This window comes from Acomys minous, assembly GCF_964271855.1.
Source record: "Acomys minous genome assembly, chromosome: 13".
NCBI classification, from domain to species: Eukaryota; Metazoa; Chordata; class Mammalia; order Rodentia; family Muridae; genus Acomys; species Acomys minous.
In genome coordinates, this window is record NC_140495.1 from 89,291,017 (window position 1) to 89,308,029 (window position 17,013).

General features: G+C 50.5%; 1 protein-coding gene across 2 annotated transcripts in view; it reads left to right on the forward strand.

Moving 5' to 3' along the window:
* Positions 1-1,873: 1,873 nt before the first annotated feature.
* LRRC20 (leucine rich repeat containing 20) overlaps positions 1,874-17,013 on the forward strand; it is a 101,182-nt gene continuing 86,042 nt past the window's right edge. The window contains exons 1-2 of one of the 2 annotated variants that reach the window (XM_084752310.1): positions 1,874-2,011; positions 6,958-7,102. In XM_084752310.1, the coding sequence (XP_084608436.1) occupies positions 7,021-7,102 (82 nt within the window). In that variant the 5' untranslated portion in view covers positions 1,874-2,011; positions 6,958-7,020. Of the gene's footprint in view, positions 2,012-6,711; positions 6,834-6,957; positions 7,103-17,013 lie in introns of those variants that run through there. The other variant, XM_084752311.1, reaches the window with a different exon arrangement.

Below are 17,013 nucleotides of genomic sequence, written 5' to 3' on the forward strand. Positions count from 1 at the left end.
TTGCTTACTCTCATGCCTTAGGAGTGTCCTGGGCTCCATTAGACAATGAAGACATCATTAAGCAATGTACCTTATCTTTTTTTTTTTTTTTTTTTTTTCAGGACAGGGTTTCTCTGTGTAACAGCTCTGGCTGTCCTGGGACTTGCTCTGTAGTCCAGGCTGGCCTCGAACTCACGGAGGTACCTTGTCTCTTTTCACAGAGATCTCAAAGATGGAGAAGAAGAGGAGGCTCTTAACCAGGAGCCCAGAGTCAGTGTATCCCTAAAGCTCCCTTGTTGTATAACAAGTTTATTGCTTGGTCTAATTGAGTGGCAGAAAAGGTGACACACTCAGAGATGATTTGACAGAATAGGATATGCCCAACTCTCACAAGAAGAGAGTAGAAAGGGAAGCTACTTAAGAGGCAGTTTTGCTAGCACAGTAATAGAGAGATGGGTTGCAGAGAGAAAACTCAGGTAAAGATGGAATGAGCCAGAAAATGAGAAGAAGCCAGAAGATTAGAGTGGACTGCTGAGTTAGTTTGAGGCCAAGCAGAGCAATTCCAGGCTGAGAGAGAAGCCAGATTAAATAAGTCAGCTGAGAGAAGAGTTTGAGCCAGAACAGCTAAGTTGAACCAGCCACTCCAGAGCTCAGAAAGAACAAGGTGAGTTTCTCTGTGTTAGCCTTGGCTGTCCTGGATTTACTTTTGTAGACCAGGCTGGCCTCGAACTCACAGGGATACACCTGCCTCTGCCTCCCGAGAACTGGGTTTAAAGGCATGGATCACCATGCCTGGCTCACAGTGAGCTTATTAAGCAGTCAATCTCAGAGGCTGAAAAGCACTCTAGGCCTAGATTAGATTGTATGGAGGCTAGAAGCTTCCAGGACCAGGCCTAGGTTAGCGGAAAGAGGCAATAAGCCTCCCAGACAACAACTAAACAAGAAGAATAAAATTACTTGTACAGTTTTATGTCTTTGTTCTTCATCAAGAAGCTGGAGAGGCCGGGCATGGTGGCGTGAGCCTTTAATCGGGAGGCAGAGGTAGGTGGATTGCTGTGAGGCCAGCCTGGTCTACAAAATGAGTCCAGGACAGCCAAGGCTACACATAGAAACCCTGTCTCGAAAACAACAAACAACAAACAACAAAACAAACAAACAAAAAAGAGAGAGGCTGTAGAGATGGCCCAACATTTCCCTTGCACAGGGCCAGGGTTCTGGTCCCAGCATGTACATGGTGGCTCACAGTTGCCTGTGACTCCAATTCCAGGGGATTTGTCCCCTCTTCTGGCCTCTGAGGCCAGCAGACACACAAGTGGTAAATGGATACACATGCAGGAAAACAAGCATACAACGAACAAACAACAAACAAGAAACCACAACAAAACGAAACAACACAACCTTTATCAAGCTGTTACCATGTGGGAACATGAAATTTGGGATAACCTGTATCTGTGTTGTAGGGCCAAGGTCACTCCTATTTGACTCCAGGATAAACCATCTCTGATCCCCGCTGAGGTTTTTGTGTCGCAGCAGCGCTGCACTTAACAGTCCCTTCATCACTTCTCACAATGACCTCGTGAAGTAGGTAATTATAGATTTTAATTCCATGTTTATGGGCTTTGGGGAGATGAAGTTACAATGCGGCCTCAAACTGGTGTTTCTTCACGTTTTCCAAAGTTCCCTGATATGCAAAACTCAGCCTCACCTGGAGAAAACCCAGCCTGGAGCAGAATCCTGAAGACGAAGCTGCAGACGCCCACCCGCAGTGGTCGACTCTACACAAAGCGGTTCCTCCTTGGGTTCCAGAGCGCTCAGGAGGAGTGCGCGCTGATTGGTGCGCGCGGCCGGAGCGCCGGCTTCGCCCCGCCCTGGCTCTCATCCTGGGATTGCTATTGGCTGAGCGGCCTTGCGCGCTGAGCTCGCTGCCCCTTTAGCTCCGCCCCTCAGCCCCGCCCCTCGGGTTCAGAACTTGCACCCTGTGCCCGCGACCGCCGCGGGAACGTGACTGCTGGCTCTAGGACGCATTGTCGCCGTAAGTGCTACCTCAAGCGGCCCATAGGCTTCCCGCGGCGTAGTGTAACGGTGGCCAGAGGCTAAGAGTGACAGGGTCTGGGGAAGAAGGGAGAATAGGGTCCCGGACTTGGTCGCGTCCCTTCCCCTCCCCCGTACACCTTGTAGCACTAAGTGGTGGCTTGGGCGGCGCCCAGGGGTCGTGGACTTACTTTCGCGGGCCCAATATCGCTCGGAAGAGTGGGAGGCTCGATGTTAGAGCTCTCGGACATCCCGGCTTCCGTTTCCCCAGGGAAGTCGCCCCTGCCCATGGGGAGAGGCGGCTGCGCATGTCGTTCCGGGAGTGTGCCTCTCCGCCTCTGGCAGCGTGGGACGTCCCCGGTCTTTTCGATCACCAACGTCCCCTCCTCTGCTTGCTTTATTTGCTTCAGTCCTTGCTTGGCAGGCCAGCGCGGGGCTGGAGACGAGTGTCACCTGGCTGCGGGTATGGTATGGGGTCTGGCGGGGGAGGGGGGGAATCCTGTCCTTGGCCATTCTGACAGTCACGTGCAGGTACCGTCTAAGAATGCTCACGCGGAGCGCCTCCAAACCCAAAGCTCAGAAACCAGGTGCCGATGTGTCCGGCTCTCGCCCCAGCGGGCACTTTCCCCTGGGTGGGAAAGTGGGTCAACTCTGTTCTGCTCTCGAGTTGGCCTTTGGGACTGCTGAGGTGCGAACTACCACTGTGCCCCTTGCCTCTTCACCTCGGTTCTTGGGCTTGGCAGGGTCCGGAAACCTGGCTGGAGCAAGCGGTAGGGCAGCGCATGGCTCCGGAGGCTCCGGTTGCCCAGCAGAGCGGCTGCCAGGCTCTAAAGTTCCCAGTTGACCACAACAGTAACTAAATATAGGGCCAGCTGGTGCGGACCGAAGTGTCACAGTGGCTCCTTTGCCTAGCTCTCAGGGCTGCAGATAATGTGGTAGAATTCTGTCCCTTAAGGCTGCGTCAGAACCATGGTCAAGGTTTAAGTACCCTAACCCGCAGTTTGGAATCTAGGTGAGACCGGTTTCTGATCTGGCAGGGAAATTGCACAGCGCTCACACCCATAGCGCCCTCAAAGCAGAATAGCACACCCACCTTCAATTTATTATAGGCAAACTTCTGGTCTATCTTTGTTTGATCACCTATTGACTGGTCATACCTTAATGTGGGAAGCCTTAAATGGCTTGTAAAGTCCTTCTTCAGAAGTGATTTATCATCAGTTAATTTACCTAACAGCTCCATTGAAGAAGGCAATGTTTTTTTCATCTTACAACTGGGGCTGTCCCACAACATTGAGAACTTTCCCGAATTCTGCTTGGATTAGGTGTGTGTGCTCTTCAGAGGACAGCCTACTAGGCAGGCCCTCCAGAGATCTGGGATAGACTGCCGACCTTATCCTCTGTGGCTTTGTGTATCTGTTGCTGGCACCCTATGGTTTCACCCTCTGGGGCCATGCTACAGGCTTCCATGGCCCCCCAGCCCCAAGGTTAAGAATTAGGAGAAGCCAGGCAGTGGTGGCGCATGCCTTTAATCCCAGCGCTGCACTGTGAGGCAGAGGCAGGAGGATCTCTCTTTGTTCCAGGCCAGCCTGGTCTATATATAGAGAGAGAGTTCCAGGCCAGCCAGGGCCGCACAGAGAAACCCTGTCTCGAAAAACCAAACCAAGATGAACACAACGCAAGAATTAGGAGAGTTGGGGATCTCTTTTTCCGTCCAGCTGGCTGGCTACCTTCTTGGCTCCTCACTTTCCCTGTTGTGAAGGAGTTAAGTCACTGTGGGGGCCAGTGAGATGGCAGTGGTTTAGACGCCCTTGCTGCCAAACCTGATGAGGTGAGTTTGATCCAAGGACCTACCTGGAGAGAACACACTCAGGGAAGTTGTCCTCTTCCTCCAGATGTACCCCACAAGCGCGTGTGCGTGCGCGCGCATACACACACACACACACACACACACACACACACACACACACACACACAGAGGAGGAAATAAAATCAGAAAAGTAAAGACAAGTGAGTCACTTCAGTTTTGGCAGCCCTAATCCACACCTAGGGTTCTGGCCTAAGAGGCTGCGTACTGAAAGTTGTGGGGTCCCCTTTGCCATAGTCCTTCCTTTTCCCCACTGTCACCCACTGTCTCGTGCTTAGAGGGCTATTGAGGCGTGCGAATTTAGGGTCCTATTCACGTTGGACTCTGTCTTAGCCATGTTGAAAGAGTCGTTTGACTTGGTGTGTGCATGTTGAGCATTACCATCGGCGATACTTACCAAGCATCTATATTGGTGAGAATTAAAAAAAAAAACGTATTTATGTGTATTCAATGTTCTGTCTGCCTGAAGAGGGCAGTAGATCTCATTATAGATGGTTATGAGCCAGCTTGTGGCTGCTCGGAATTGAACTCAGGACCTCTGGAAGAGCAACCAGTGCTCTTAACCTCTGAGCCATCTCTCTAGCCACCTACTGGTGAGAATTTGAAGAGAAGTGTAGGGTTGGTGTGCTCACAGAGCTGTGGGAGGGAGAGGAGGGGAAGGGAGCCATGGGAGTAGAGAGGTTTTTTACTTTCTTGGGTTTTCTGAGGCAGGGTCTCTTTATCATGTAGCTCTGGCTATTCTGGGACTCACTGTGTAGAGCAGAGCAGGCAGGCCTTGAACTCCCCCAGTGCTGGAATTAAAAGGTGTGTGCCTCCATCCCGGCTAGAGAGAGAAATCCTGAAGCTCACTAACAAGCCCCCTGACTCATGCTCAGTCATTAAGTACTATTGAAGCTCAGAGGGAGGCTCTGCCTGGGAGTGGAGCAGCAATGGGAACTGGTATTCATTCCTCAAGGATGAGTTCTGCCGAGGTGTTTATTCAGAGGCCTGTGGGTGATGCACAGAAGACTCAGCACTGGGCACACTTGCACACGTCCTCCTGTGCCCTCTTAGCTGGTTTTTGTTGAATGTTCATGAGTTCTGGACTCAGAGGGAAGCAGGCTCACATGCTTTGCACAGTCATATGTACTCATCAAAAGAGGTGTTTCTAGCCTGGCAGTGGTGGTGCCTGCCTTTAATTCCAGCACTTGGGAGGCAGGGGCAAGGATCTCTGTGAGTTCGAGGGCAGCCTGGTCTACAAAGCACAGCCAGGACATCCAGGACAGAGAAACCTTGTCTCCAAAAACCAAAGGGGGTGGGGGGCTTTCTAGGCTCAGTATGGTTGATTACCTCTTCTGACTCCTCCCACACCTTTTTTTCCCCCGAGACAAGGTTTCTCTGTGTAGCCTTGGCCGTACTGGACTCACTTTGTAGACCAGGCTGGCCTCGAACTCACAGCGATCCGCCTGCCTCTGCCTCCCGAATGCTGGGATTAAAGGCGTGCTCCACCACCGCCTGGCCCTCCTCCCACACTTTCCAGCTACTAAGCAGTACAGTTGGATTTTTGGCCCTTCTCATCAGCTGTGTGTTCTGGCCTCCCTGTATCCGCCTTTTGGTGGGACACATGTTAGCACCGTTGACCTGAGCTTGACCTTACCTACTGTTTGGCCAGTGGGTCCCCCGCATCTCTTATTTCTCTCCTCCCAATCCTTCCACATCTGGCCCTTGACTAAGGTGGGTTTGCTGGAGCTCCGTTAGCGAGTTCGAGCCCCAGTCTCGAACTCAGGAGAGACCAGGAGAGACGAAGAAGAGGTCCTTTGACCTTGACTTTGAGTTCTTTCCTCTAAATGGTACTGCCAGTGGTGATGGAGGTGATTTCTGTGAAGAGGTGAGCACTGAATGTGGAGCTACACAGACCTGATTATGGCCCACTGGCCTAGAGCTTGTCCCAGGTACCTGGCCGTTGTTTGTGATTTGGTTTCTTTCTCTATAATAATAGAGTCCTGGAGATACTTTTATTTCTTTTTCATTTCCTTATTTATCTATTTATTTAATTGAGGCAAGGTCTCGTGTAGCCCCAGGCTGGCCTTGAATTTATTATGTGGCCAAGGATGACCTAGTACCTGGATAACGGCCATGTCCCACCGCACCAGGTTTATTTGGTGCTGGGAACTGAACCCAGAGCTTTTGGTAAGCATGTTACCAGCTAAGCTATACCCTCAGCTTATTTTTCCAATGCCTTATCATTTGCCTTTATTTTATATATATGGTGTTTCCGCCTGCATGTAAGTCAATGCACTACATGCATGTTTGTGGCCTGGTGTCTTCACAAGCCAAAAGAGGATGGTTGTGAGCTACCATGTAGTTGCTGGGAATTGAACCCAGGTCCTGTGGAAGAACAGCCCGTGCTCTTAACCGCTGAGCCATCTCCCCAGCCCTCACATTTCTTGAAGCGTCTTCTTCCCAATGATCTAATTTCCCTTCTTATTTCCAGCCCTTCTCTTTGCTTGCAGATAAACTCCAAGCAAGCTGAGAATGAGGCCGGAGGGCTGACACTGTAACTTTGCTCCATCTGGCAGAGAGGGCCTTCCTAGAGATCACCCACCTGCAGACCCCAAGGTCCATTTGCCTTGGTACCACACTTCCTGCTGTGTAGTGGGAACCTGGCAGAGGAGGGCGGTGAGCAGGCCAGCTGGCCTAGTTATGTAGCCTGAGCCCTGGTCAGGCGGCTGCAGAATAGACAGGTGTCTTTCCCCAGCAGTTAGCTGGACCTGGCCTCTTCCCCAACACCCTGCCCTTCCTGTTGAGTCACAGGCGGTCTGATTCTTCACACCTACCCGGCCACTGATATAAGCTCTGTGTATGGTGAGGTCATGTGTTGATCCTCTCAGAAAAGTGGTAACTGCCCTCAGCCTCTGTGTGGCAGAGCAGAGCAGCCCCTGCAAAGGGCAAGCTGGATGTAGCCTGGGCTCTGGAAGAGGTGAGCGGTCTGGGCCTTTCCTTGTAGCTTATTAACGGCCTGAGGCCCTAGGGAGGAAGAGTACTGGTCGTGGGACCCTGGCTGGCAGGTGGGTGCTTCATGGATGGTCCTGTGTCTTCCCCAGGCACAGACCCCTTTGTGAGTAGCAGACCAGCCTGGAGGCTGGGACCGGAACACCCACGTCTGCATGCTGAGGAAGATGGGTGAGGCTGTGGCCAGAGTTGCGAGGAAGGTCAACGAGACGGTGGAAAGCAGCTCAGACACTCTGGGTAAGTGAGGCCTCGCTCTCCTACCCTGTGACTGTCTTGTGGACTCAGAGATGGCATGTAAAGAAATGAAGGGGACATCCATGTGTGTCCAGAAGGACAAGTGCTTTGTGGAACTTCTACTATAGTTGTGGTAGCTGTGAGTAGTGTGTGTCCCACCTTAGACTTTTCATTTTGTTCTTTTGTTTTTTTTTTTTTAATTTATGTTTTTGTTTTTTGTTTTTGGAGACACGGTTTCTCTGTGTAGCCCCGGCTGGCCTAGAACCAACTCTGTAGGCCAGGCTGGCCTCGAACTAAGAGATCTGCCTGTCCCTGCCTCCTGAGTGCTGGGATTGGTGGTGTGCACCACCACTGCCTGGCTTAGAATTTGTTCTTATTTTGGGTCCTGGCTAAAGAAATTGGAAGAGTGCTGAGCTGTGGATCTTGTCTGCTTGGACTTCAGTGGTGTGTGTGTCTGTGTGTGTGTGTCTGTGTGTGTGTGTCTGTGTGTGTGTCTGTGTGTGTGTGTCTGTGTGTGTGTGTCTGTGTGTGTGTCTGTGTATGCTCCCCTGAACTGCCTCAAACCATCAAAATGAGCATGCTTGAGTCAACCCATGCTGTCCATCTTTTGAGTGGCTAGACTGTGTGGACTTCCAGATGGTTCACCCATCTGGAAGGTTCCTTCATGCTCCACTGTTGTGGCATGCATTTTATAAAAATTGAATTGAAGCTGAACGTGGTGGCTCACGTCTTTAATCCCAGCACTTGGGAGGCAGAGGCAGGTCGATGCTTTGAATTTGAGGCCAGCCTGGTCTTCAAAGGAAGTCCAGGACAGCCAAGGTTACACAGAGAAACCCTGTCTCAAAAACAAACAAACAAACATTGAACTGATCACAGCATTTTTAGCCTTTTACTTACCCCGAGATTCCAAGCATTTAAGCAAGCCACCTCTCTGGTGGAGTTCTGCGGACGTGAGTGACAGGAGGAGCCAGGGAGACCAAACACTTACCTCTACGTATGTCTGAGTTTGTGTGTGCCTGTGTGGACGTGAATGATTCATGTCTGTATAGTACTCGCATGTTCTGTGTACACGTGAGTGTGTATGTATGTGAATTCACAGGAGTATCAGTGCCACTGTGGAGACCTAGGCATGTCGGCATATTGTGGGAACCCAGAGGCTTAGTGCATAGCTCTGCCTTGGGGGTGACGGCACGTATGGCTGAGGTAGACTTTGGCTGTGGAGAGGAATATTCTCGGCTTGCGGGGTGGGGGTGGGGGCAGGCTGTGTGCACATGTGTGTGTCTCCATTATGTCTGTATAACAAGGAAGCATTTTGGGTGGTGGTTTATTGTCGGAGCAGAGACCCATCTGTGAGCTCCCTGTCAGGTGTGTCTGGAATGAGTGCTCCGAGTCAGAGGGTGGTGACCCAGGGATAGACAGATGGCCTTCAGATATGCTTGGTCACTGCCTCTTCCAGGAAGCCCTCAGTTTTACCTCACCCACCCTCTCTCCCTTCCTCCCTCCTCTGTAGCTACCCAGTTGGCATTCCTAGAAGGCAAAAACATGGTGGTTTTTTTTCACTGAGTGTCTCTGACTGGAGTGAAATGCTATGCTATGTGGACCTGGTGGCTTCGAACTCACAGTGATGTGTCTGTCTCTGCCTCCTGAGTGCTGGTATTAAAGATGTGCGCTACCACACGCAGTTGACCATGTGGTGTTCTGTGCCTGCTCCCTGAACCTTGTATGGCCTTAGGTGATATCCTGGCATGGGGAGAGTTTGCTGAGCTGAGCCAAAGCTTAAGAGGCTGCTGGGAAGTGGAAAGGTTTCTGCTGGTTTTGAAGGGAACCTTAGGGACAGCCGTGAACTGTGACCCCCCCCCCCAGTACAGCCTTAGAGACTTTCCCCAGCTTACAAGACTCTCTGCCGGGCTTTGGGCTGTTGGGTGTCCTGAATTGAAACCCTACTCTGCCACCTACTAGCTTGGCATATCAGCAGGTTACCTACCCTGTTGAGCCTCGGTTTCCTCATCTATAAAGTGGGCATGCTAATCGTGTCCTCACAGGATGGCTAGGGATAATGGTGTCCTCTCAGGGTTATTAAAGGCAATTACATTTGTCATTTGCTTGACATGCAGGAAGCTGAATAATCGGCAGCTATTACTTTTAATTTTTCTCTCATACCCAGAGGTGGAGGTGGCGGCTAAGTCCTCATTGGTACAAATGCACCTCCATGGCCTACTTTGCATTCCCTCTGAAAGTCCAGTTCAGCGTCAGTTGGCATGTCTCTATAAAGTGGCAGGGGTAGAGGCACCTAGGCAGCTCCCACTCATCCAGATCTGGATCCTGTGAGCACAGTGGGCAGTGACAGTGCTCAGGAGGGAGAGCCAGAGAGGGAGACATGAACTCTGACCCCAGAAGCTTCCTGGTGGAAGTGGCAGCTAGCTATGAAAGGGCAGGAAGAAAGGACCAGATGTAGCTGAGTTGAGAAAAACCCCTGCTGTGTTAAGAGTTGTCATTCCAACCTTCAAGGAGGTGTTGTTGAGGGTTGACACCCCTCCACACACACATACCCCATGTTGTGAAATCTAGAACTCCAAAGACCAGCAGTTGCAAATACATGTGTCCTAGTTGTTAGGTGAGTGAGTGAGAGTGGGGTCTGGGTGACGTGTGGCAGAAGTTATGGTGGGCCAACTTCTGCACTACCTAGGGTCCATGCCCCCTGAGGAACCCAACCAAGGCAGGCCTCCAGCCATCCTGCCAGACCACTGCAGTGCCTGGGATTAGAGCCCCTACTGTAGGCACTAGAGCTGAGTCCCTCCCTCACTATACCACAGAGCCTTGGCATAGGATGGTAGCTGGTGATTACCAGGATTCTGAGTGCCACAGAGCTTCTGTCAATATGGGAGAGCCTTCAGCCATGTTAGTCATCCTAAGCTGGAGACTTCCCTGTGGTGGGGAGCGGGCCTTTTAAATCAAGGTTGGATTGTACAGGCCTTTTATCCCTTTAGTGACCATAGAAGCAAAATGAGACCTGGCCACTGTGAGCTCCCCGGAAGTATGCCTTTTGGAAGGTGAGATGACCAGGCTCAAACAGTCTGAAGGATCTGGGCTTTAAGAAGTCTGTACAGCAGGGTGTGGTGGCGCACACCTTTAATCACAGCACCCGGGAGGCAGAGGCAGGCGGATTGATGATGTGAGGTCAAGGCTAGCCTGGTCTACAAAGCGAGTCCAGGAAACCCTGTCTTGAAAAACAAAAACAAAAACAAAACAAAACAAGAAAATGTGTACATATTGAGTACCTACTGTGAAAAAACCAAAAAACACAAAACCAAGGCCTGGTTAGATGGCTCAGTGTGGAAGGATCCTCGTTACCAAGCTGAAGGATCTGAGCTCCTCAGATTCCCCACGGTAGAAGAAGGGGACGAATCCCTATAGGCTGCCCTCCAGCCTGTGTGGGTCCTGTGACACTTGGGTACGCACACCCGCACCCGCACATGCATACACATGCCTGTGATTTCAGAATCCTTGAAGACTTTTCTTTTAGTGCAGAGGCAAATAAAGATAAGACAGATTTGCTAAAGGAAACAGCTTCAGAACCCAGCTTCCTGCAGGGCATGGCCTTAGCTTGGTCCTTCGTCAGGTCCAGAGTGACCATCCTCCCACCCGAGGGTGGTGAGGTATTGGTTCTGCCCCCGATCCTGCCTCCCCGGTTTCTCTCCTCAGCAGGCACCTGTGTGAGCACTTTGCCAACCCTGACTCATTTAATGGTCATGAGAACTCTATGATGTTAAAATCCTGTTGTAAAGATGGTGAAACAGACATGAGGGGTTTGGTTTTGCTTTGCTTTGGTTTTTTGAGACAGGGTTTCTCTCTGTGTACCCCTGGCTGTCCTGGACTCGCTTTTAAGACCAGGCTGGCCTTGAACTCACAGAGATCCACCTGCCTCTGACTCCTGAGTGCTGGGATTAAAGGTGTGTACTACCAAGCTCGGCTAGACTGAGTATTTTTAAAGAATTGTTTCTAAGCGTCTGCTGCGTGAAGGTATCCAACCTGTCCCCTTTGTAAGTTGCATTTTTTTTCTTTTTCTTTTTTTAAAAATTTTGTGACAGGGTGTCTCTGTATACCCCAAACTCACTACATGGAGCATGCTGACACCAAACTCAAGCTGGCCTTGAACTTATGGTGACCTTCCTACCTCAGCCTCCCAAGTGCTGGGAATACAAGCGCATACTGCATCATATTGTGGGAGTTTTACAGACCTGGAGGTAGGCAGAGTGTACGGGTGACTTGCTGTCACCCAGGTGACCAGAGATGAAACGACAGCTCATCCAGCCTTATATGGTTCAGAGCCTGACGCGGCAGACACCCTGATGCCCCGTAGGGGGGCAGGATATGACAGGATGACCTGAGAGCTAAGCAGCTGGAGGCTACCCTACTGTAGGCTCGCTCTTCTCTCATCTCAGAAACACCACCATGAGCCTGCCTTTTCCTCTCCTCCCTCCTCCCCCTGCCTCCCCCCCCCACCCCTTTCTTTCTGACAGGGTCTTACTATGTAGTAGTCCTGACTAGCCTGGAACTTGCTCCATAGATCAGGCTGACCTTGAACTGGCAGAGTTCCTCTTGCCTCCTAAAGTGTGTCAGCAGACTTGACTTGTATTTTTAATTATGTGTGCCTGTGTGTGGGTCTGTGCACACAAATACAGATGCCCTCAAAGCCAGAAGACAGCATTGGCTCCTTTAGGGCTGGAGTTATAGACGACTGTCCCCTGAAAGAACAGCCAGCGTTCTTAGGCACCAAGCTACCCTGCAACCCCCATCCCTACCACCCTAACTTTTGCTTTGTGACAGTCTCATCAGGTTGTCTAGCCTAGTCCCGAACTTGCGACCACCGTTCTGCTGTAGCCTCCCATGATACCCACGCTTAGCTGAGCTTGGCTGCCTTCCTCAGCAGCCTGTGTGATGTGACACGCATCCTGCCTTGTGAGAATCTTTACCTAGCTTCTCTCTCCCCTCTGAGTAGGATTTGTGGTGTGGACACATGTGGGCTGGAGGACATGCAAACGATTTGTAGGTTTCCCACATCATTAATGGACCCGTCAATGCTGTCATGAAGGCTTTTGTGTGAGTTTGTGCTGGGCCAAGAGTGGTGAGTGTGGTTTGACGATGGAATGGCCCATCTCATGCCCACGGCTCTTCTCTAGCACTTAGTACAGTTTTTACTTTAGAAGTGAGACAGCATCTTTTGTTACTTTATGATGACAAGTGATGTTGAAAATCTTTTCATGTGCCTCTTCACCACCTGTCCATATTTGATGTAATCTGTCTTCTAAACTTTCACTGTCACCCATTTTAAATAAATGAATTTTCTCATTAAAATTTGAAAATTCGTGTGTGTGTGTGTATGTGTGTGTGTGTGTGTGTGTGTGTGTGAAGAGATATTTGATTTTTTTTTTTTTCATTGAGATAGTGCCTTTGCTATTCTGGAACTCAAAAAGATCTGTTTGCTCCTGCTAGGACTAAAGGCATGTGCCTCCCTACCTGGATCTATAAATAGTAATCTTTAAAAGTTACATTTATTCTTTACTTATTTATTGAGTGGGGCACACACATGCCATGGTGTTCATGTAGTGGTCAGAGAACAGCTTCTGGGAGTCAGTTCTCTGCTTCTGCCAGAGGTTCTGGGGTTGGAGTTCAGGGGTCCTGGGGTTAGAATTCAGGGTTCCTGGGGTTAGAGTTCAGGGGTCCTGGGATTAGAGTTCAGGGGTCTTGGGGTTGGAGTTCACGGGTTCTGAGGTTAGAATTCCGTTCATCAAGCTTGATGGTAAGGTAAGCGCCTTTACCTGCTGAGCTGTCTTGCTGGCACCCAGTTCTTTATATATTGTGGATCAAGTTCTGTTTCACTTTTTATTTTTATTTTTATTTTTTAAGTTTGAGGCAGGGTCTGGCAATGTAGTCCAGGCTGGACTCTATAGACCCTCCTGCCTCAGGCTCCTAAGTGCTGGGGTCCTCTGTGTTCTCTATCACACCCGGCCACGTGTGTTTGTGTGGCTCACTAGCTCAGTTTCTGGGCTCTCAGCCTTCTAACCCTGTCTTCTGAGAAACTTGCTTTTAATCTTTTTTTTTTTTTTTCCAGACAGGGTTTCTCTGTGTAGCCTTGACTGTCCTGGACTCACTTTGTAGACCAGGCTGGCCTCGAACTCACAGCGATCCGCCTGCCTCTGCCTCCCGAGTGCTGGGATTAAAGGCGTGCGCCACCACGCCCGGCTTGTTTTTAATCTTGATGAAGTCCAGGCTTATTCTTTTTTCTTCTAGACAGTACCCTTGGTGGTGCATGTAAGATAGCTTTGCCAAACCCAAGCCTGTGTGTCCTCCTCTTGGAACTTTCTGGGAGCTGGGCAAATGTATGGGGGAACATGCAAGGTTCTCCCGAACGACCCTGGACAGGAAGTTTGTGTGAGTCCCTTCTACCTTGACCTTCTAAGGTCTGGGGAGGCCGGCAGCATGGCGGGCCTCAGGATGTGTATGAGCAGTGAGAGAATGAGTGAGAGCTGGGAGAGGCCACGCCCCAGGATGGGTAGACCAAGGCTAAAGAGAGAAGAGATGCTGTGGCGGCCTTTTCCCAGGCACACCCGCTCTTAGTCACCGGCTGCTACACTTACCAGCAGATGGCGCCCTGTCACCAGCTGGCCCGGCTGTTGCTGGGTATCAGTCCCGTCGCATGTAAGGAAGGAGTCCTCTCTCCAGGCAGCTTACTTCCTGTATGTGTACTTGTCTGACCCCTGTAGGGATCAGCCTCCTGTGCATGAATTGTTTTGTTTTGTTTTTGTTTTTTTGTTTTTCGAGACAGGGTTTCTGTGTGTAGCCTTGGCTGTCCTGAACTCTCTTTGTAGACCAGGCTGGCCAGGGTATGCGCCACCACACCTTGCACATGAATTTTTAAAAAAGGTTTCTTATTTATTTGTGTGTGTGTGTGTGTGTGTGTGTGTGTGTGTGTGTGTGTGTGTGTGAATGTATGTGCAAGAATGTATTTGAGTGTTGCACGTGTATGGAGGAGGATGCTGAGCGGTATGTAGGTGCTGGGATCTAGCTGCAGTTCTCACGGTTATGCAACAAGCACTCTTAACCTGAGCACTCTCTCCAGCCCTGTGTGCATGAATTTTTAACACATATGTCTTTGATTTTGCTTGGTCACCATTCAGAATCTTCCACATGGCTGCTTGTAGCCAGAGTTTGTTCTGTGCATCACTGTCTTATATTTCACTGTGCATACATGTGCCCCAGTGTGTTCACCCACACCACTGTTCATGGCTTCAGGGCTGCTCAGCAGTTCTTCTGTATGTATAATTCTGGAAGAGAGACCCAGGCTGTAGGTATCCTATCTAGGTAGTTCAATGAAAAAAAGAAAGAAAGAAAGAAAGAAAGAAAAAACAAAACAAAAAGAAAAAAGAAAGAAAAGAAAGAAAAAGGAAAGGACATGACTGGTGGAGGAGAAAGTTTATTATAAATATAGGGGAGAGCGTAGCCAGAGGCAGGGACATCTGGGGGAGTCTAGAGTGGTCATGACCCTTAGCCATGGGGGTGTGGGCAGGGAGACGGGAACAAGGCTGCCTACAGCAGCCAGGAGGCCAGAAAGAAAGTAAAAACAAAAGACCAGGTAAACAAAACCAAAACAAACAGACCAGGTAAACAAAATGGTGGGATTATATAGGGAAGGGCAGTGGGGGGGGGGCGGTGAGGGTAGCCCAGCTTTTGGGCTGGAGAGGTTGCCAGCCAGGAGGGCCCTGTAACAGGTTGGGACTAAGGGATGCAGAGAGAACCTGGTGGCCAGCATCCACTTTGATATGTTAAATAGGCACCTCAGCCATTTGTTTCAGGGTTTGAGACCTGACAGTAGTAGAGGTGTCATTCAAGCTGGCTTGGGTACTGACTGGTTGTAGGACTGACAGACGGGTAGAGCCAGCAAGTGGGACATAACCAAGGTACCTGTGGCCCCTTTTATCTCTCCTAGGATAGGCCTGCTGGTAGCAAGAGGCATCTGGAGGCTTGGGTGCAGCCCTGACCTTGCTAGGTGACCTTGACAGTCACTCCTCAAGTGTGGCCTGACTTTGAATACAGGTGCCGAGGAGCCAGGTGCTTTGCGCATGTACATCCTCAGGTCACTGGAGTCTGAGAAAAGCAGGCTTGTGTGGGTTAGCTGCGGCTGCAGCAGCTGTCAGTAAGCCTCCGAGGGTCGGAGGCTGTGTGCCTGGCAGGATGTGCCAAGTGGAGAGAGAGAGAGAGCGAGCAGCGTGGGTGGAGCCTTGGTAGGATGTGAGGGTGTAACTCAGAAACAAATAACTGGCCTGAAAAGGAAAATCAATAGAGTTGGAGAAGCTTCACCACCAGCAAATTGGCCTGGCGCCTGGGCCTGCTGCGCCTCAGTGCAGGACCCAGGCTTAGGGCGGCTCTTGTTTCAGAGGCTTGTGATTAACGGCAGCGTTCCCTGGAGGGTACAGAAGTGGTATCAAGAGCAGCTGAGGCCCAGAACTGTGAAAGCAAAGTGTTGTGTCCAGGCAGTGGGAGGCAGGAGAGGGCTGGAAAGATTCCAGCAAACCCTGTCCTCTGTCGTTTGCGTGTTGTTTCTTTGTCCTATGTGGTCATGGGGCCTGCCTAGACGCCTGAGCCTCAGGCACAGAGACCTGAGACAGGGAAGGGAGCCACTCTGATCGGATGCAGCCCCTGGGGTGGAGTGAGTGTGGGGATTGCTCTAAGGCAGTGACTCTCAGCCTTCTATGCTGCAACTCTTTAGTACAGTTCCTCATGTTGTGGTGACCCCCCCCCCAACTATAGCATTGTTTTCATTGCTGCTTCAAAACTGTAAATTTGCTACTGTTACATGTTGAATGCATACATCTGATATGTAGTGTATCTCATTTGTGACCCCTGTGCACGACCCCTGTGCACGCCACTATCTGGAGCTTTCTTTTGAAACACTTTATTTCTGCTCTAAGGCCTAGCCAGGATCTTAACACTTGGGAGGACTACTTAAAGCAGGCAGATGGCCAATAAAACAGCAGCAGGTGCGCTGGCGCATAGCTCAGTTCGGAGAGTGTTTCCTTAGTCACTCAAGCTCTCGGAGTCCCCACCATTTGAGAATCGGAGGGAGGATCAAAGTTCAAGGCCACCCTCAGCTACATAGTCAGCTCAAGGCTGGCACGAGATACAGAAGACCCTGTCTCAAAAGGAGCTGGAGAGATGCCTCGTTGGTTAAGAGCGCAGGATGCTCTTCCAGGCTTCAATTCCCGGCACCCACATGGTGGCTCACAACTGTCTGTAAGTCCAGTTCCAGAGGATCTGGCACCCTCACTTGGATATACATGCAGGCAAAACACCAATGCACATAGAATAAATACTAAAAACCAACAGCAGCCAAACTCCACTAACACAAAACAGGCGTCAGCATGGTAGTACTTGCCTGTAGTACCAGTTCCTAGAAGGTGGAGGTCATGAGTTCCAGGCTAGTTAGACGGCATAGTGCTACCTGTCTTAAAAACCAACCCTCAGCCCCCCACCCCCACCTCATCCAGAAAGAAAACAAAATCAAAATCCAAGCACAGGTGCTGGAGAGATGGCTCAGAGGTTAAAAGCTGTTCTTCCAAAGGTCCTGAGTTCAATTCCCAGCAACCACATGGTGGCTCACAACCACCTATGATGAGATCTGGTGCCCTCTTTGGTGCCCTCTTCTGGCATACAGGCTCACACATGGGGGCAGAATACTGTATAAAAAAATAAATAAACCTTAAAAACAAACAAACAAAATCCAAGCACAAGAAGCAGCTGTGGGCCTTGGGTGCGGACTCCCAGGCGGGGAGGGGTAGACAGTGGGAGGCCCGGCTTTCCCCACGCTCTCCTCTGGCCCTAGTCCTTTGCTCTCTGCCCCAGTGTTTTGTGGGACC